Source organism: Schistocerca americana, chromosome 2 (genome assembly GCF_021461395.2).
Source record: "Schistocerca americana isolate TAMUIC-IGC-003095 chromosome 2, iqSchAmer2.1, whole genome shotgun sequence".
Lineage (NCBI taxonomy): Eukaryota > Metazoa > Arthropoda > Insecta > Orthoptera > Acrididae > Schistocerca > Schistocerca americana.
This window is the reverse complement of record NC_060120.1, coordinates 356712954-356735046: the sequence shown is the minus strand read 5'-3', so window position 1 is coordinate 356735046 and position 22093 is coordinate 356712954. Positions and strand designations below refer to the sequence as shown.

Here is a 22093-nt window from a genome sequence, read left to right as displayed (position 1 = left end):
ATGCCTAGTGATAGGGTCTCAATAAGGCACAGACAAAGCTTAGATTAGTTACAATGGCTGTAGGGGCTGGGTTTGAATCCAGGTCCAGAACGACGACGTTGGTCATGTCATTTAAAGCTCAAATTTGTGTATACGTAGCTGTTGATGTGTTACGAGAACAATGATATTACTGGTGATTCGCTGTTAATGTCAAGATTTCCGTAGAGCTCTTGTTGCCGTTGATAGCGTTTTTTTACTGGTTCGTCGAATATCCAGTTTCCAGAGCCACTCGCCGTTGAGCGACTTTCAGCACGTGGATGTAAAACCTTTTCGAGAGCGAAAAACATTTTTCCAATTGCCGTACAGCTTTCTAATTCCATATATTGTCTCAAGTATTTAATTTTGATTAAGGATTATTGTACGATATATGTAAAATAATCCGTTTTATCAGAACTTTTGGGGTGTCACTTGTAATTAAGGCTATTTTATGAGTGTTATGGGGTGTCTCATCCTAAGAACGTGTTTTCTAATATGTTTTGTATGACGATATTAGCTGACGCTTAGATTGACTGCCATAAAGACCTTTGGTCTGTAGTAGTCTCTTGCGGTACCCATTGTGTGTAGTCAAACGACTGTACCTCACGGGGTTTTGGTGTTTAGAGGACCTGCAACACAGCTACGTTATGTTGGTTGCATTCGGCAGTGATCCACTTTTTTTGTTGTCAAGTGTACAAATTTCTGCCACTTGCTAAGGTCTGGCCGACTGGAGTGGCCGTACGGTTCTAGGCGCTACAGTCTGGAGCCGAGCGACCGCTACGGTCGCAGGTTCGAATCCTGCTTCGAGCATGGATGTGTGTGATGTCCTTAGGTTAGTTAGGTTTAATTAGTTCTAAGTTGTAGGCGGCTGATGACCTCAGAAGTTAAGTCGCATAGTGCTCAGAGCCATTTTGCTAAGGTCTACGATCCCATGGCTGTCTAAATAAATTTAAGCTCCTAAGTTACTTCTCTCGGAAAATACAGTATGGTGTGTCAAGCGTTCCGATACTCGCAAACGTAATTCATAAAAGCTACAGACGAATATTGGTCGGAAGTATTGGACCTGCTGGTTTAGCGCAAAAGTGCGAAGTTGCAATTAGAAAAAGGTCAGGATCGAATCTCGTTTATACTATGGATTTTTCAGGCTTCTTTTTAACCTAGTGTTCACCTTTCAATGATGTAACGATTGGCCAGAAGCATCACGTGTTTCGATTTACCCATTTAACTGTACTTGGGTTCTCCCTGCTTGGATGACTGGTGTAGTTTAGGGACACACAAGTTCAAAAATGGTTCAAATGGCTCTGAGCACTATGGGACTTAACATCTGACGTCATCAGTCCCCTAGAACATAGAACTACTTAAACCTAACTAACCTGAATACATCACACACATCCATGCCCGAGGGAGGATTCGATCCTGCGACCGTAGCAGTCGCGCGGTTCCGAACTGAAGTGCCTAGAACCGCTTGGCCACCGCGGTCGGCGACACACAAGTCACCGAAGTGGTACAATACAATACAATACAAAAACTTGCAGCAGGGCATTAAGCAAAAGGAATTACTGTTATTTAAGTAAGTAATTGTATTTGTACAGAACTCACATAGTGTCATACTTGCACTTTTCGGATTATTCGCTTTCGGTATTGTGTTCAGTATTAAATAAAAATAATCTCTCTTTTATGCTCCCGTCGGTACTGGAGTCCTGCCTGCACAAATAACTCAAAGTAATATGCCTTCTCATTGACGTCAAACAAAATTATTTCTTTCACTTTGATGGCCTCATCGGATTTGACGTCATTTGCCATGTGAAAAATATATTGTTCCCATAGTCGTCTTGATCTTCTTGATCAATGACCACAAAATAATTTAAAATGAATAGTACTTTAAATGGCTGAAAAAAAGTGAAATAGAATAATTGAGTTATGTGTATATTATGGTCTTCTTTCAATTAAATGTCTTAGCTGGTGATGATCAGTCGTTTTCGATTTAGTTATATTACACCTTCATTTGAAAAAAAGTTTAAGGCAAACACATTTTCCTTTTGTTCATAGTAACGTAAATCCTCAATAAGAGAAATCGAACGGTAGACAAAACGTTCTTTTATCATAAAGTTTCCTCCTTAATGACACAATGGATTCAGTATCTTGTCCAGTTTCCATCCTCGTCTACAACAGCATTTAGCCGCCGGGAAACAGAGGCAACAAGTTTCCTGATGAATCTGTTATTCTGTGACAGCTCTTCGCATGAATTATGAACTGCTTCGGACAGTGATGCCTTGGATGTTGGTGTAGGTCTTCTACATCTGATAATTTTCTCCCTCTCTGCCCACACGTGTTCTACAGGTTTGAGGTCGCAACCTTTGGAGGCCAGTCCAGGAGATCGATGTCTCCATTCATTTGAAACCATTGTTTTACACAATTCGCTGTATGGACTGGGAAACGGTCATGTTGGAATATTATGCTGCCTCCCGAAAACATCTGACGAACAGAAGGAAGCATTATGTTCTCCGGTATTTGGCAGTAGTAATGACTAGCAAGCGAACGGTCCAGTTCCCACAAAACGCGACAACCATCTGCTGATATCCATCCTCAAACTGTGACAGACGTTCGGCCACACCTTTGCCTCTGATGTACATAGTTTCTGTCAAATCTCGCTCCACATGGACGATATACAAGGACAGAACTATTTGGCGCAGTAGAAAACACCTTCTCGTCCGTAAATATAACTTGCTCCCAATATGAAAGTGACTTATTCCTGTACTCCAGAGCGAAGTTTAACCTAGCAGCCCTATGTTGCTCTTTCAACATTTCCATAACCGCGGATTTTCGTCCATACTTTTCCTTCTCGTTGAGACGTCATCGTGTGGTCGACCGGCTCACATTTAGCTGAAGGATGTTCCTTATTTATGTGCTTGTCCTGAGTGGGTCGTCATCACTGCATTGGAGTATACTATTGTCTTGATACTCCGTGGACGCCTAGGGCGACGGTGGCGGTTGACGTGGCCTTCATCTGCCATCCTCTTTAACAAGAGATGAAGCGTATATTTGCTGTATCCTATTAATACGGGAAGTGGCGCTGATACAGTATCCATCTTCATAAAGCGCAAGAATGCGACCTTTATCGAATTCCTTGAGCTGAGATATTGCAGGTAAGAACCTAATGACAAGGAAAGAGGAAACGAAGTGCCATACAAGCGGGACAGCACTTTCTTCGCCTCAGAAGTCACATTCATTCCCGTCTACATGCTACGAAATATATTTCATAAATAAGTTCCTCTTAAGTATTATTTTGAGTATTGTGGCAATTATTTTGTCTCTAATCTTCTTACATAATAATAATGAAATCATTTTCAGATATTTAAAGCATGTAGTGATTCAGGTCATGGTGCTCTCGCTAAAACACGCCACACACGTCTGTAACAACACATTCAGCCAGTGGCGAGTTAGCGTAGTGGCTAAAGCGCTCGGTTTGAAATCTGTTAGAATGAGGTACGAATCCTGCCATTACAATTATTATTTAATTTGATGTAAAGAACGAGTTATTAGTTTAGATGGACTATGCTACTTTTATCGTTTACATCATTTTCAGTATTGTGTGTATACGCCTTCGAATGCTCTGTGGTGGAAATCAAGAACATTTAATCTCCAGTGGCTTCCGTATTATAAATACGCCTCAGTTTAAAGATGAACTCAGCTTTCAGTATATAATACTTCTATATTTCTAGCAGTACCATACCTACAAGTGCTAAACTCTGCTTCAACTAATGATTTCTACAGCTATACGAACAGAACTTGTGATGCATCTTAGGATAAGTACTTACACAGTGCCGTCAGACGAAGAGATATACCTGCACCAGACTTTGGGGACTTCGATTTAAAACTCATCCTACCTCGGCCGGCCGGTGTGGCCGTGCGGTTCTAGGCGCTTCAGTTTGGAACCGCATGACCGCTACGGTCGCAGGTTCGAATCCTGCCTCGAGCATGGATGTGTGTGATGTCCTTAGGTTAGTTAGGTTTAAGTAGTTCTAAGTTCTAGAGCCAGAGCCATTTGAACCATTTGATTTTCTTCCTACCTCGACAACGAGCATTTCGTTTTTGGGAAATCGGAGAACGTTGTTGCTTAAGACGTTTTAAGAGGAAACTAAAGTCCTTCACCTACAACAACATTAAAATAGCGGGTTGTGGATCTATTACAGGCCACATTTTGTCACATTTCGCTGGTAGGAAGGCAAAGAGCTGATCAATAAGGAAACAAATCTCCCAGCAGGAATGGAGGAACGAAATTAAACCTCTCGTGTTGGGAGGTTATGGGATTTGATTTCAGTGATTACAGAATAGGAGGCAAACTTTTGCAAGCAATTAAAGATCTTGACATGGATAGTCAGGCAGCAGTTAGAGTTGACGGTAAATTGAGTTCATGGTTCAGAGTAGTTTCAGGGGTAAGACAAGGCTGCAACCTGTCTCCACTGTTGTTCATATTATTTATGGATCATATGTTGAAAACAATCGACTGGCTGGGTGAGATTAAGAAATGTGAACACAAAATAAGCAGTCTTGCATATGCGGATGACTTAGTTGTGATGGCAGATTCGATTGAAAGTTTGCAAAGTAATATTTCAGAGCTAGATCAGAAATGTAAGGACTATGGTATGAAGATTAGCATCTCCAAAACGAAAGTAATGCCAGTGGGAAAGGAATATAAACGGATTGAGTGCCAAATAGGAGGATCAAAGTTAGAACAGGTGGACGGTTTCAAGTACTTAGGATGCATATTCTCACAGGATGGCAACATAGTGAAAGAACTGGAAGCGAGGTGTAGCAAAGCTAATGCAGTGAGCGCTCAGCTACGATCTACTATCTTCTGCAAGGAGGAAGTCAGTACCAAGACTAAGTTATCTGTGCACCGTTCAATCTTTCGACCAACTTTGTTGTATGGGAGCGAAACTTGGGTGGATTCAGGTTACCTTATCAACAAGGTTGAGGTTACGGGTATGAAAGTAGCTAGGATGATTGCAGGTACTAGTAGATGGGAACAATGGCAGGAGGGTGTCCACAATGAGGAAATCAAAGAAAAACTGGGAATGAACTCTATAGATGTAGCAGTCGGGGCGAACAGGCTTAGATGGTGGGGTCATGTTACACGCATGGGAGAAGCAAGGTTACCCAAGAGACTCATGGGTTCAGCAATAGAGGGAAGGAGGAGTCGGGGCAGACCAAGGAGAAGGTACCTGGATTCGGTTAAGAATGATTTTGATGTAATAGGTTCAACATCAGAGGCACCAATGTTAGCACTGAATAGGGGATCATGGAGGAATTTTATAAGGGGGACTATGCTCCAGACTGAACGCTGAAAGGCATAATCAGTCTTAAATGATGATGATGATGATGATGATTACATAATCAAGTGAAAACAACAATGCAGTTGGCATCACGAGCATACTACTGGTGTATGAGGTTGCACTACCTCAACCGGAATTGATGCAGAGCCTTAAATTCTGCAATTGGTACGTATCCATTGCACATGAAATTACTGTTACGGTATAGTTGCGGATACTAATTCGATAATTTCGTGGTGTGGGTTCGATTCTCACGTAGGTCGTTCATTTTTAACACTCACTAACGGATCTAGTGCATCTCTGTTAACGTCAAGTGAAGAATATTATGTCACACCATAACTCAGAATCCGCATAAACACCATATCCCTTCGCCAGCAACAGGGACAGAACCTCTTTAAATTGCGCCACAAGAAAGGCGGTAGTTGCAGAAGACAGAAATTCTGTTCAGGTAAACACACACTAAATTTTTTTTCATTTAATAACCCAATGGGCATTACGTTCACAGGGCTCATATTTAATGTAAATTTGAGACGTAGAAAATTTTGGTGCTGGAGTGGAGTTAGAATTTGGTTCTCTATGAATGGAACGAATCTGGGTTGGAATCCTAGTCCAGTACAAAAATATTTATAATTTCCTTGTAAGCCATAGTGTGTGCACACCGAAGTATCAGCGAAAAATAATTTTCATTTTTAACGTCCCTTCACGAATTGTCAACAATAACGATGTTGTTGTTGTTGTTGTTGTTGTTGTGGTCTTCAGTCCTGAGACTGGTTTGATGCAGCTCTCCATGCTACTCTATCCTGTGCAAGCTTCTTCATCTCCCAGTACGTACTGCAGCCTACATCCTTCTGAACCTGCTTAGTGTATTCATCTCTTGGTCTCCCTCTACGATTTTTACCCTCCACGCTTCCCTCCAATACTAAATTTGTGATCCTTTCATGCCTCAGAACATGTCCTACCAACCGATCCCTTCTTCTAGTCAAGATGTGCCACAAACTCCTTCTCTCCCCAATTCTATTCAATACCTCCTCATTAGTTACATTATCTACCCATCTAATCTTCAGCATTCTTCTGTAGCACCACATTTCGAAAGCTTCTATTCTCTTCTTGTCCAAACTAGTTATCGCCCATGTTTCACTTCCATACATGGCTACGGTCCTTACAAATACTTTCAGAAACGACTTCCTGACACTTAAACCTATACTCGCTGTTAACAATAACGATAGCTACCATTACTTCTAGTCAAATATGTGAGCATCTTACTACTGGTGAGCAAACAGTTAATAGTTTATATCTGTTCATGGATGGATAAGGGCTACAATGGGTTCGTTTCCTGGGCAGAAAATGAGTGTATCTTCATTACATATTGATAAATCTCGCTGCTCGTGAATTCGATATTTAACATTTGATTTTACTTATTTTCCCATCCGATAACGTGCTGGGTACAAAACCCTGTCACAAAATTTTACATCACACCTTTGCAATTTGCAACACGTGCTCACGTGGTTACTTGTGAAGGAAAGTATATTAAAAGACGTCTTTCGTAGTTAGTTAACAGGGAGATAAGGGTCTTGATTCAGCACAAAAAATTTCGTCATTTAGTTTCAAGTTCATGTGTGCTAACTGATACCTTACAAATCAATCATGTGACAAATACTTGAAAGCTACTCTTCATTCTAAAAGCCAATCAAGAGCAACACCGTTAGTTACACGGTTATTTAGTAAGCACGAAAGCTTCAGAGAGATGCTTAGTAACTTTTAGTTGTAGACGCTGAAACAGAGGGATCCCACATGACGGTATGCACAGTTGTATAATACCGAGAGCTTACGACACATGAATAGTCAGCTAATATATGGATTCTTCCTACTTACATCACGCGGAAAGACCATGGGGATAAAATTAGAGATGCTCGCGCACACTGAGGTTTACTAGCAATCGTTCTTCCTACGAAAAATTCGCGCCTAGTGTAATCAAATGGGGAAATGATAGTGGTATGTATAAGGCCCTGTATCATACACCTTAGTGAGGCTTGTGAAATATAGATATAGATGAAATAATGTGTTATTCGCAGTTTATGAAATGTCTTTGTTGATGTTTGCGTTTTGTAATCAGTGATATGCTGTGGTTTCATCTGTGTTGTTATGTGTCTGCAGTAGTGCCAAAGAAATCCTACGTAATAAAAATTATTTAATATCAAAAAGAATACTATTTTTCTCATTCTGTTAACAGAGTCAGGTGATACTACAGAACCTAATCCCTCCTGGAAAATAATTTTTTTCTAGTTTGCAGTTCTTATAAGATGTAGTAACACAAATTCCAACGACAGCTACTTGAAAGGAGGGGCCTGTAAATAATTCCCCCGATATTTATACCTGATGTTCAAGTTGCCGTCGTTAGCTAATTGGCCTTTACGTTTGTTAATTCAGGTCCCCGTCAAAGTGGTAGCAATCGGCGCTAGAGCTAACGCTGGCCCTACCACGTCTGTGTTGCGCTAGATCGTCCTATGTTTACAAGCTGAAGAGATTTCTCGCGTTAGCAGGCGTCTCTGCCCGTCACCAGTCTCATGGAGAATTGGAAATGTTGCAGCATACATTCAGCAGCAATGTGGCCTTCGAATTACTTCCTGGACTGGTGCAAAAGTTTCCCTCTAAATTCACTCACTAATATCTTATCATTCTCATTAAAAATCCTGATATAGAAGGTATGAACTGAATAATTTTGATTCCAGGAAGCTCGTTTCAACAGAAACTCCAGCTGGTTTCGCTATTTACGTCGCTGTTTAGATGACGAATCTACGATTGAGGCGACAAGGAGGCAAGATTTGTCGCAGATGGCTGCTAGCGTAGGGGTAAAGTGTTTGGACATGAAATTGCAAACTGAGCTTGCTGTCGGTTCAAATACTTGTGGCGACAATACTTCATCCTTATTTGTAGAATAGAAGCTCGAAGTCAGATCAACAATCAGTAAAGACGTCGAATGAAAACATCTCTGCCATTATATCGCTACCTCTATTCTCTAGTCCGTGGATGTATAGACACAACATTTGCAGAATTGCATACATGTTAATCCTTTTTTTTCTGCTTCTGTAAATAATATTGACTTAACTGTTGCACTGAATGATTTTTGAACTTTCTCTTGCTAATTCATATTGACTTGGGGTATTTTGCCTTAAGAAGGCAGACTTTTTTGTACCGTTATCATAAGTTGTAATCAATTTTTTTACTATATTACATACTGCATATGGTTTTTCAGTAGTTTATTAAACACGACATAAAAAATGAGGGAGATATTAATCAGCAGTAATGTAACTCCCTTATGATTCACAACAGTCTGACCAAGTCATCTGTAATGCATACACTTGACATTTAACGGCAGACATTAACATCCCTGCATTTTTAATAGTGTTTTACCTCCAGATTTCGCATTTTACAAGCATTGCTGCTACGCGCAAATAAATAAATAAATAAAAGCAACACGATTTCTGCTCTCAAATAAAGTCTTCAGCAATTAATTTAATTGTAATGTGATGAACGAAGAACTGGAGATTTCCGACATTAAATCGAAACGTATTCCCTATACATGGAAGGAACTCCAGAATTACTATATTTTGGCAGATGGTTCTAAAAACGATCAAAGAGCATATACCTTTCCTTCAATCACATGTGTAGTAGCAGCATAATGAAATAATAATAGCAATCATGACAGTAATCATCGAATTATCTGGTAACCTCACAAACTGCAGTTGTATTTCGCGAACTAAAACATTAGTTGCCATAGAAAAAATTTCATATTGGCATCAAATCGGAGCTATGAAGACTAGAAAGGTCCTTATATCACGCAGTCATGAGATTAGAATAATACCTGTATTAGAAACTAGAAGGTAATTAACCAGTTAATCGAGAGAACAGGATTTTTTCACAGCTTCTAGGCGCATCGTCGGACAGAACAACACAATCAGGACTTTGCCAACTGTGAGTTGCAGTGGTCTGCTCGGTTGATCGTAGTTTGCTAATGGCGGGGTATAGGTTCGATTCTCACTCATGGCGTCCATTTTTAACTTTCACGAAAAGATCTAATTCACCTATGGTAACGTCAAGTTCAGAATGTCAGGTCGTACAGTGGTTCAGAATCCGCATTAAACACAATATCCCTTCACTACCAACAGCGTCAGAGCCTGTTCAAATGGCACCATAACAAAGACGGCAGCCCCCGAAGGCACAAACTCTGTCGCCAGTAAACTAGCACTAAAAAGTGTATTTCATTTAATTTAGAAATGGCTCTTTCGTTCACAGTGTTCATATTTAATTTGAAGTTGAGACGTTGCAATTTTTGGTCCTCCACTGGAATTCTAATTCGGATCTCTAGGAGTGGAACGTATCTGGGTTGAAATCCTGGTTCATCACAAACATATTCATAATTTCATTTTACGCCCTAGCATGTGCACACTGACCTACAACCGAAAAATAATTTGCATATTTAATATCTGTTCATGAATAGTCAACAATAACGATAGGTACCGTTATTTCTAGTGAAACATGCGAGCATCTCACTACTGGCGATCAAGGAGTTGATACTTAACGTCTATTTATGGATGGGAAACTGCGTCAGAACGCGCCGGGTTCGATTCCCGGGCAAGCAAAATAAATTTTACCGTCATTTCATATTGATACAGCTCGCTGCTGGTAAATAAATTCTATTTCTGACATCTGATTTTACTTAGTTAACAATCCGATAACGTGCTGGGTAGAAATTCCCATCACAACATTTTAAATCATAGCATTCCAATTCTCAGCACATGCATACACGGTTACTCGTGAAGGAGAATATATTAAACGTCTTTTGTGGTTAGTTAACAGGGCGATAATAGTCCTGATGTAGTAGAAATAATTTCGTCATTCCGTTTCAAGTTCAGATGTGTTAACTGATACTGGTGAAAACCTTTATATTTCACCTCTCTTGATGATCGTTGCCTTGATCAAGTCCCGGGCAGGTGCGAAAGCGTATTTTAGTTAGTAGTGGCTACGTCTGCTGGGTTTCTGTCCAGATCCTGAACAAAAACTTTCGTCATGTCATTTATAGTTCAAACATGTGGGCAAATAATACTTCATGGGCCGGCCGAAGTGGCCGTGCGGTTAAAGGCGCTGCAGCCTGGAACCGCGAGACCGCTACGGTCGCAGGTTCGAATCCTGCCTCGGGCATGGATGTTTGTGATGTCCTTAGGTTAGTTAGGTTTAACTAGTTCTAAGTTCTAGGGGACTAATGACCTCTGCAGTTGAGTCCCTTAGAGCTCAGAGCCATTTTGAGCCAATTCTCCATGAGTAATTAGTACAGTGACGTTACTGATTATACTCCATTAATATTGGCGTTTCTATAGAGCGTTTACCGCTGTTCATCGCGTTTTCTCAAACTAGTTCCTTTCACGACCAGTTTATGCATAAACCAATCGTCACTGGGACATTTAGCAGGTGTGGGAAAACCTTATACAGAGGAAAAACACTTCGAACTGTCATAAACCTCTCTTAGTCCAGACATTGTCTCAGAATATCTTGTTCATGCAAACATTTACTTTGTTTAAGGATTGCTACATAGTTTATGTGCCATAGTTAGTTGTTTCAGATAGTAATGAGATGGTAACGCTTTTGAAAATCATTGTAACCTGTCCAAGCGTTAGGGACTAACTCATCTCTAATTACGTATTTTTTCTAGTTTTTACATTTATCATGGTGTGATGTTACATCGCACTGATTGCTTTAAAGACCAGTGTTGTCTAGTGGTCTCTTGTGGTATCCATTTTGTATAGTCGAAAGACTGTACCGCAAAGCGATTAGAGGAGCGGCTAGACAGCTACGTTATTTTGGTTGCATGCAAATCAGGCGGATCATAATTCAGGTCGTTTGGATACTTTTGCCCATGATAGTACAGAAGCAATCTCAGGTGTCGCCTGCTCTGACAGGGGGATCCCGGTATTAAATTTCTCAAATAACATAAAATAAAAAAGATCAATAATAGCACAAAATTAAGGATAGTTAATTATTTTAAGTGAGAGATATACTCTGGTGGAAACTTTCTTAGTGTCGAGCTGGACAACGTTACTGGCTGTAACAAATTTTATTCTTTCTCCACAAATGTTAACCAAACGTGGCCATCGAGCGCACGAAGAAAAATACGTTAATTTCGGGAAATACTACAAGGAGGACAGGTCTTCCTTCTTTGAGCTTCATATCACTGGAGTAAAAACTGGCTTACATTTAATGGCGTGTTACGTTCTGTATCTTGTGTTTCACAGCGTCGTCGGCTTGGCTGCTGCTGTGTGTCGTCGGGTCTGTAAATCTATGAAAATCCTATACTAAACCTGGCTGATTCTATACCAGAAAACTTGCCCTACGTTTTCGTGAAGCGAAAAACGTTAACTTCAACCTAGTCTGCTTTTAATGGCTAGGCACAAGCGCAAGGCTGGCTTTCCGTGTGTTACTCTGCCCTCGCACTTCTCACAAGAATTTTGCTGTATTGACTCTCTTCGTTTGCAGTTCAGGAGATTTAAGAAAAGAACAGAGCCAGAACTGAATTTTGGAGCCGGTTGAAGAAAGTGTTCACACCAATATATCTCTTTTCCCTGTCATCACGTCAGAGAGAAATGGGAAAGAGAGAAAAGGGAAAGTGCCTGTTGCTTTGGGCAGTTGCACATATCCTCAGCCTAGTTTCCCTTCCCTCTACAACGGGGTTTGACACTGAATGGAACAGCCAATGGCAGTTTCTCTTTCATTTCTAGTAGCCATGGCTGGCCAATCAGCAAATGGCTTAATAAGTACAGTGTCAAATAATTGGTTGGTTTTCAAGTGAACAGCCAGGTCTGTTACCCTCCTTACTAACACTCCATCATCCACCAGAGTGGTAAGTTGCGTCCTCACAGGCAGCTCACGTGATATACTGTTCTTCCCCCAGTTGTCTGCCGTGCCCATCACCTGCACTTGACACTGACTAGGCTGCGACTCTGCAGACCATTGTGTCACAGCGTGGCTAACTAAAACTGCCTTTTCCTCCCGTGATGCTTCCACCCTGTTTCTACCTGACTAAAACATGCAAATTTACGTAAGGGTGTTATTCTCGTCACTTTCGATGCCACGAACATTAAATCTCAAACAAGCGAAACATACACACAAAAACCCATCCCAAGTTGCAAAACCAGTGTCTTGCAACTCTATAAACGATACGTAAAACGGAGGCACCCGACATGTAAGGTGTCCAAAATCCCAACGCCTTATAATCAAAACAATAAGTTTCGAGTTATCACGGATCTCTTCACATGTGTTGTGTGGTCTTCCGGAGCCCCAAATTCTAATGTGCCAATCAGAAGTCCAGATATACGGAACGTTGGTTCATCTGGATACACACTCTTTTCAAGTAATCATTGTTCGCAGCTATAGAGACCAAAACGGATCACGCGAATGCATGCCACAGAGGACTATCGCTTCGATGCAATACTTGGACCATTTGGACTTTGTATGAAAAAAAGCCGTAACCGTTTATGTAACGCTCTACGGACAGCTGGTCGCGCTTCCTGCAATTCACATAGTGAATGATGACGTAACTTTTAAGGGCTGCACTGAAATGCTGCATGCATTCTACCAACACGTGCTTGAGACACAGAAAACGTCCGTTTAGAGGAAGGTCTTTGACACTGCCTGCATCTTTAAAGTTTTTGAACCACCTCATTATGCTTGTTTTAGCCGGTGATGTGCTCCCATACTGGTGTCGATAGTTCCCCAGTACCGTTGCCGCAGATTTCGATTCTGTATACCAGATGTCACATTGCGTCTTCTCCTAATCTGCCGCCATTTCATTCTGTCAACGTGAAATCTTCAATAAATAACCGTCAAATTACGATATTTTGAAATCTGACGGGACGCCATGGACACCCTGTGTTAGAAAAACGTGTGGTAATTACTAAGTGACAGGTACTTTGGCAGGTTATGGAACTTAAACTCTCTGCCTCGTGATGACTGGGTGTTGAGTGATGTCCTTAGGTTAGTTAGGTTCAAGTAGTTCTAAGTTCTAGGGGACTGATGACCATAGAAGTTAAGTCCCATAGTGCTCAGAGCCATTTGAACCTTTTTTTTAAATTTAAACTACCGTGATTTCAGACGACACGTACACAAAAGAAGAAACATTAGTATCTTTCGTGTCCGAATATGCACAGAAGACGTAGTCACGGTCACACCTGTGGAAAATACCGAACTCACTCTCTAAATTAATTGGCATGGATGATAGCAGCCAATTGTTGTGCGCAGCAGAGATATAATGGTAAATCTTGTACGTTTTCTTGTAGCAACATGGTAGTCCCCTGAGTGATCATTTGTAACAATACTGAAGATTTTTGGGTCCCTCTTTCTCGAACGTAAACCAAATGACGTTGCCGCTCTATCTCTGACTACACAGTACCTTGGGTAACGCGACGAAAGGAAAATTAGAGACACCATTCAGATCTGAGAACGCCCAACCACCAAGCTCCACCAAGGCTGCTGTAATCTCTCACCGTCCCCGTAGTCAACAATTACCAGCTAACTGTTCCAATGGGCGCGCTGGCTGCTATAGTAAATGTTGTGGACTGGCAAGAGCGCCAATCCACTGTGACGGGTAGCCGAAAGGCACGCGTTTAAGCTCACGCAGGCTGGCGTGAGGTCTGGGACAGGACACGGAAATGAACTAGCAAAAACAGGACGTAGCTGTGGAATACTTAACTTTAATCCATAATTGGTGAACATCGGTCTGACTGTACATGCATCACAAGATAAATAGCAACTGATAATGGCGCCTTGCTAGGTCGTAGGAAATGACGTAGCTGAAGGCTATGCTAACTATCGTCTCGGCAAATGAGAGCGTAATTTGTCAGTGAACCATCGCTAGCAAAGTCTGCTGTACAACTGGGGCGAGTGCTAGGAAGTCTCTCTAGACCTGCCGTGTGGCGGCGCTCGGTCTGCAATCACTGACAGTGGCGACAGGCGGGTCCGACGTATACTAACGGACCGCGGCCGATTTAAAGGCTACCACCTAGCAAGTGTGGTGTCTGGCGGTGACACCACAGTAAACACGTCACTGGAGGGAAGAGGCAGCACTGGCCGAATCTAGGGGCGACCGGGATCAATAGTACTTCGCGGCAGCAGCGTGTAATACATTGCAAACAGAAAATATGGTACTTCAACTTCTTACGCCATTACTCTGTCACTAATTCGACACACGAGGTACCGAAGCGTCTCTTTCACATAATAAATGGTTGAATGGTGGCGTAATGGAATATCATTTTGAATTGCCATAGACAGTCTGGTGGAGGCTTCCGGAGACATCAGCTGAAACGATGTTTTCCATTCAACACCATGATATAAATCACACAGTACAAATAATGGTTATACCAGAGAGAACGGATCGTCTGTTATGGAAAATACGGAGCGCTCTAATCACATACAATGAAAATGTTTTCGTGGCACTGAAACTAGCTCAATAAAATATCCAGAAGGTAGTTTGGAGTGATACTGACCTCTGAAGTAATATACAGGACGTTCAAAAACTGTCACAAATTCCCATGGCAGGTAGTATCGAACAAAACTAGACGAAAAGTTTCTAGACTGCTGAGTCGAAACATTATGACCACCTGCTTAACAGCTTGTTTGTTCTCCTTTGGAACGACGTACATCACTGATTCTGCGTATCAGGGATCCGACAGTTTGTTGGTAGGTTTGTGGAGATATGTGGCATTTTATGTCTACGCACAGGTCATGTAATTCGCATAAATAACGGGCAGCTGATTTGCGTGCATGGTGATGGCGCCCTATAACGTCCCAGGATTTACATCAGGTGAATTTGGTTGCCGATACATCAACGTGAGTTCACTATAATGCTCCCCAAACCACTGTAGCATGGTTCTGGCTCAGAGACAGGACAATTATTCTGCTGAAAGACATCAAGCATGAAGGGATTCAGGTGGTTCGCTGCTGTCAGCGTGTCTTTGATTACTACCAAAGGTTCCATGCAAGCACAGGAGAATGTCTCCCATAGCATAATTCTGTTCCCAACAGCCTGCGCCCTTGGCGCGCTGTACGTTTCGAGTCGCCGTTCACCTCGATGATGGCGTCTGTGGAGACGGCCAGTGAGCTAGTGTAGCACGTTTCCATTCATCGACGGTCGAATCCCGATGGTCCCGTCTCCACTGCACGATGAACCATCTACCAAACACTTAAGTGTAAGTTGCAGAGTAGTCACATAGATGTAGACGTAACAACAACACCAATCAAGAGCCACATTCAGTTCATGACTATCTTTACATCAGAATAACGGAAGGCTTCGTGACGTCAAGTACATAATTATTAACAGTTGCAACATATATCACTTACACAGGGTGTAAACAATAACTGTTTACAATGCACCATAGTGATGTGGGGGAAGTCGAGACGAACGTGTGATACAGGACACTTGAGGTCTATCAGTCCGAGAGACAGCCTCGAATAGGCCTACAAAAGCCACCTAAGCTACAGCGTACGTACGCTGCGCGAGATTTCAACATCCTCTCACTCTCTTACACCGACGGCTTAGTCGGCTATTTCGTTAACATTATTAATGTAAGCTTCCCTGAGAGGATAATGAAAGTAAAGGGACTTTTGTAAACTTTAGACAAAAACGAATCATATTTACAATTCGATCTGCATTTAACCCTTACAAGCAGAGTCGTTTCATAGTAAGAAGACCAGATAAACAAGATGATCTAATCGTTAATTTTATGCTGTCGTTTCGTGGTAAGAAGACCAGACAAACAACATGATTTAATCGTTAATTTTATACTGTTACAACTCACAATATTTTGAGGTAAAATTGGCACAAATGGAAATTTTACATTTTGTAAGTGCAAGACAAATGGGTGATTAATACTGAAGTGCAATTTTGCTAAAACCTCGCGCGGCGTGCATGCGCTGTAGCTTAGGTGGCTTTTGTAGGCAAAATTGGAGGCTTTTCCCGGCTTCACAGATTGCAAGTGTCCTGTACCGATTTGTTCGTCTCGACTTCCCAGATACTTCTGTGGTACGTTGTAAACTGCTATCGTTTACACCATGTACTTGCTCCAATTGGTCGTAATTATTTACTGCATGCCAAGGAACCTTTCGTTAAACTGATGTAATGGTATCTGTGGCTTGAAGATGGTGGCTTGACCGCAGCTGGTTCTCAATAAATAAATGTGTATTGCAATAGCTCTTGGCGGTCTCATAATGCTGTACCTTTCACTTATCACCTCAAAAAGTCAGCTACCATCCAAATTTCTACATATTAGCCCTTCAGAAGGACACTTTCTTCCTTAACAATGGATGACTTGGTGGAGATTTTGGTCATAAAGTCTGTATTTTGGGTGTTCAGGAAACGTTCCACCTTGAAAGTCACCAAGTGATCATTCTGGAAATGCGTATCGCTTAATTTCTTCATCTGGGGAAAGAAATAAGTCACTAGAATGTCTGGAAAACGCGGAGGGGGGAGGGGGATGAGTAGGTCGGTTAAGGCAAAATCTGGCAGCCCGAAGAAGCAGCAAGTGTTACTGTCATCAGCACAAAAAGAGGTGAGGCTTTGTTGTGAAACAAAAGCACCGCTTTGGGTAGCTTTCCGAGATGCCTCGCTCCTGGGACGGTTAGCACCATGCCATTGTAGTCACAAGAAACATTCTGCGTCACCTTGCCCAATAATGATTGAGCCTTCGTCTTTTTCTGCGATGGTAAAAAAATGGAAATGTCGTGTGGCTAGGGCCTCCCGTCGGGTAGACCGTTCGCCTGGTGCAGGTCTTTCGATTTGACGCCACTTCGGCGACCTGCGTGTCGATGGGGATGAAATGATGATGATTAGGACAACACAACACCCAGTCCCTGAGCGGAGAAAATTTCCGACCCAGCCGGGAATCGAACCCGGGCCCTTAGGATTGACAGTCTGTCACGCTGACCACTCAGCTACCGGGGCGGACTCTGCGATGGTGAAACCATATATTTCCATTCCTTACTTTCTTCCTTTGTCAGGGGCTCCTACTGAGTCGTCCATGGTGACTAGGTAGCTGGACTGGCCTGACACAGCTTCTGTCCCGGTTCGGAAGGTTTTTCAAATGGACGTTAAAAATCACGGAACCCAGCGGGAGGCTGCTTCGGTCACATTCAAAGTGTTGTCCAAGATGTTGAAAACTTATCCATGACTGATTTTGACATTTTCCACTATCGGCTCCCTTGTTATCACACACTCTTCGAACACCAGGGCCTCCGCTTCCCTTGCGACTTCCAATTCTTCACAAACAGATGCTGTTCTATTTCTTTCTTCATCATTCAGACTTGTTTGCCATATGGACGCATCTGCACCCCCTAACCACTGCCGTTTGATGATGAATTCTTGCCACATACTTCTAGCAAGCCAGCAAAAATTGTTCCTGTGTTGTTTCTCTTCAAACGCAATAAACGATTACTGCAAAATACTCCACTTTATCCAAGGGCTACGCCATTTTGTTATGGCTTGCCCAACGGCGAGGTATCATGACTTTGGGGTTTCGGCGCGTTCCAGGAACGCAGATATGTACCTTCAAACAAACAAAAATTAATTATGTAAACATATTTTTTCGAGTTAATATACAAAACATTGTGACTTCACCTCGTATTACCACCTAGAGACAAGCACGCAGCATTCTTGCATCTGTTGCTATTTAGTTGGCACCAGATGTCATCACATTTACGTACATGTATACATACTCCTGTTATGGTTGGATTACATATCCATGCTTGCCTAAATTAAGAGTAGAGATGAGTGGTTAGTGCCCTTAACAACAACCAGAGTAATATGACCACTATTGGTTCTAGTGCGTGTCAACTTGTACACTACCATAAGTGTTGCAGGCGGTGACGAACGAGTGGCACGCGCTGTGTGTTGCAGAAGTGCGCGGACACGCTGGTGTCGGACAAGCGCGTGTACTTCACGTTCGCCCGCACGCTGCCGCCCTCCAGCAAGATCTCCAAGTCGGTGGTGGCGCTGCTGCGCGCCTTCTCCTGGGGGAAGTTCGTCGTCGTCGCCGGCCGCCGCGTCGCCTGGGCCGAGCAGGTGCGCGACGCCATCAAGGTACGCCACACCTCACCAGCCGCGCGCCATCCTGCCGCTGCCAGAGTCCCTCTCTGTGCGTTTCATTTTTCTGATTCCTTCTGACCACTATCCGTAACCTAGCTATCTACACTACTGGCCGTTAAAATTGTTACATCAAGAAGAAATGCAGATGATAAACAAGTATTCATTGGACAAATATATTATACTAGAACTGACATGCGATTACATTTTCACGCAATTTGGGTGCATAGATCCTGAGAAATCAGTACCCAGAACAACCACCTCTGGCCGTAATAACGGCCTTGATACGCCTGGGCATTGCGTCAAACAGAGCTTGGATGGCGTGTACAGGTACAGTTGTCCATGCAGCTTCAACACGTTACCACAGTTCATCAAGAGTAGTGACTGGCCTATTGTGACGAGCCAGTTGCTCGGCCACCATTGACCAGACGTTTTCAATTGGTGAGAGATCTGGAGAATGTGCTGGCCAGGGCAGCAGTCGAACATTTTCTGTATCCAGAAAGGCCCGTATCGGACCTGCAACATGCGGTCGTGCATTATCCTGCTGAAATGTAGGCTTTCGCAGGGATCGAATGAAGGGTAGAGCCACGGGTCGTAATACATCTGAAATGTAACGTCCACTGTTCAAAGTGCCGTGACTGCGAACAAGAGGTGACCGAGACGCGTAACCAATGGTATCCCATAGCATCACGCAGGGTGATACGCCAGTATGGCAATGACGAATACACGCTTCCAATGTGCGTTCACCGCGATGTCGCCAAACACGGATGTGACAGAACCTGGATTCATCCGCAAAAATGACGTTTTGCCATTCGTGCACCCAAGTTCGTCGTCGAGAACACCATCGCAGGCGCTCCTGTCTGTGATGCAGCGTCAAGAGTAACCGCAGCCGTGGTCTCGGAGCTGATAGTCCATGCTGCTGCAAACGTCGTCGAACTGTTCGTGCAGATGGCAGTTGTCTTGCAAACGTCCCCATCTGTTGACTCAGGGATCAAGACGTGGTTGCTATGCGAATAAGATGCCTGTCATCTCGACTACTAGTGATACGAGGCCGTTGGGATCCAGAGCGGCGTTCCGTATTACCCTCCTGAACCCATCGATTCCATATTCTGCTAACAGTCATTGAATCTCTACCAAAGCGAGCAGCAATGTCGCGATACGATAAACCGCAATCGCGATAGGCTACAATCCTACCTTTATCAAAGTCGGAAACGTGATGGTACGCATTTCTCCTCCTTACACGAGGCATCACAACAACGTTTCACCAGGCAACGCCGGTCAACTGCTGTTTGTGTATGAGAAATCATTTGGAAACTTTCCTCATGTCAGCACGTTGTAGGTGTCGCCACCGGTACCGACCTCGTGTGAATGCTCTGAAAAGCTAATCATTTGCATATCACAGCTTCTTCTTCCTGTCGGTTAAATTTTGCGTCTGTAGCACGTCATCTTCGTGGTGTAGCAATTTCAATGGCCAGTAGTATAAACGCCACCGTCGCAACCAATCGCTGACACATTATTTCTGTTCTGCAAGATAGAAAGACCCGCTGCCCGTTAAACGCGCCGAACGGTGCTCGGGTTCCAGCCCGTAACAACTAAACGCCGACCGCTTAGCTGGCTTATGGCTCTGAGCACTATGGGACTTAACAGATGTGGTCATCAGTCCCCTAGAACTTAGAACTACTTAAACCTAACTAACCTAAGGACATCACACACATCCGTGCCCGAGGCAGGATTCGAACCTGCGACCGTAGCAGTCGCGTGGTTCCGGACTGCGCGCCTAGAACCGCGAGACCACCGCGGCCGGCGCTAAGCTGGAGAACATAAATGTTACGTTCTGAGTTTGACCTGTCCGGAGACAGGGATCGAGCAATTTCACAGGAGAAGTTGCGAGTCAACCGTTCCGTAAACACACCCAAGTCCGTCAACAGTAGAGAACAATTCAACCAGAGTAACCCAATACAAAATCAAACACTAGGCTAGTGCGGCAGCTTAATATAACGAAGTGATCTTCTCTTGCGCATTTTTAATTAAATATTTTTCATTCTCTAGGTAAATCAAGTTGCTTGAGTAATGACACATATAGAGTCATGGATGTTTCAGCCACATACCAGGCAAGCTGAATGAGGCAAAGAGGGAGTCCCAAATGAGAATATCTAGGAGGTTGCCACTAATTCTGACAATTACTTACAACCGCAGGCAAACTCCTGAAAACCACGGTCAGAACTACGAGGGTAATCCCAAAACTAAGGTCTCCTAAATTGTTTATAAGTACATAGACCTGTTTATTTCTACAACGGTTTACATCAATTTACAGCTTGAACATTTAGCTTTTTTCGACATAATCACCATTTCTGTCGATGAATTTTTGTAGACGCTGTAGCAGTTTTTGTATACCCATGTCATACCAGCTCGTCGCCATGCTGTTCAGAAAGTCATGAACCTCTTCTTTCACCTCGTCGTCTGAGCCGAATTGCTTTTCGGCCAAATGTTCTTTTAACTTAGGGAACAGGTGATAGTCACTGGGCTCCACGTCAGGACTATAGGGTGGGTGGATGATTATGTTCCACCGAAACTGTTGCAGGAGAGCAGCGGTTTGTTCAAAAAATGTTCAAATGTGTGTGAAATCTTGTGGGAGTTAACTGCTAAGGTCATCAGTCCCTAAGCTTACACACTACTTAACCTAAATTATCCTAAGGACAAACACATACACCCATGCCTGAGGGAGGACTCGAACCTCCGCCGGGACCAGCCGTACAGTCCATCACCGCAGCGCCCAAGACCGCTCGGCTAATCCCGCGCGGCGCAAACGGTTTCCCGAGCATGTGTGGGCGAGCGTTGTCATGCAGAATGTGTACGTCCTTGCTCAACATTCCTCTTCTCCGGTTCTGAATAGCCCGTTTGAGTTTTTTCAGAGTCTCACAGTACCTGTCAGCGTTAATTGTGGTCCCAGTGAGCGTAAAGTCGACCAACAATACCCCTTTCCGATCCCAAAGAACGGTTGTCATGACTTTACCGGCAGACTGCGTTTGTTTGAATTTCCGCGTATTTGGCGAACTTGCTCAACATTCCTCTTCTCCGGTTCTGAATAGCCCGTTTGAGTTTTTTCAGAGTCTCACAGTACCTGTCAGCGTTAATTGTGGTCCCAGTGAGCGTAAAGTCGACCAACAATACCCCTTTCCGATCCCAAAGAACGGTTGTCATGACTTTACGGGCAGACTGCGTTTGTTTGAATTTCCGCGTATTTGGCGAAGAAAGATGCCGCCACTGGCGTGATTGTTGCTTGATCTCAGGTGTAAAGTGGTATGCCCAAGTTTCGTCACCCGTGAAAATTGAGTCCAGAAAGTTGTCCTGTTCGACTGCAAGGCGGTGAAGAAATGAACGGGAAGCATCAACTCGTTGCCGCATGTGGGCCTCAGTCAACATGCCTGGCACCCATTTTGCGCACACCTTGCGGTAGTTCAATGTTTCCGTTAAAATTCTGTGAGCGGTGCTTCGGGAAACCTCAGGAACCAACGTGCAGAGATCATCCAGGGTGATCCGCCGACCTTCACGCATGCTTTGCTCAACCTTCAACGCTGTCTCCTCAGAAACTGACGGTCTCCCGCTCCTTTGTTCGTCGTGA

At 43.3% G+C, this 22093-nt stretch overlaps 1 protein-coding gene across 1 annotated transcript in view; it reads left to right on the top strand.

The window, feature by feature from the left end:
- The first annotated feature begins 18192 nt into the window (after window positions 1-18192).
- The window catches only part of LOC124594011 (guanylate cyclase 32E-like), a 491656-nt gene continuing 487755 nt past the window's right edge, over window positions 18193-22093 (top strand). The window contains exons 1-2 of the mRNA XM_047132363.1: window positions 18193-18225; window positions 18286-18468. Of these exons, the coding sequence (XP_046988319.1) occupies window positions 18193-18225; window positions 18286-18468 (216 nt within the window). The remainder of the gene's footprint in view (window positions 18226-18285; window positions 18469-22093) is intronic.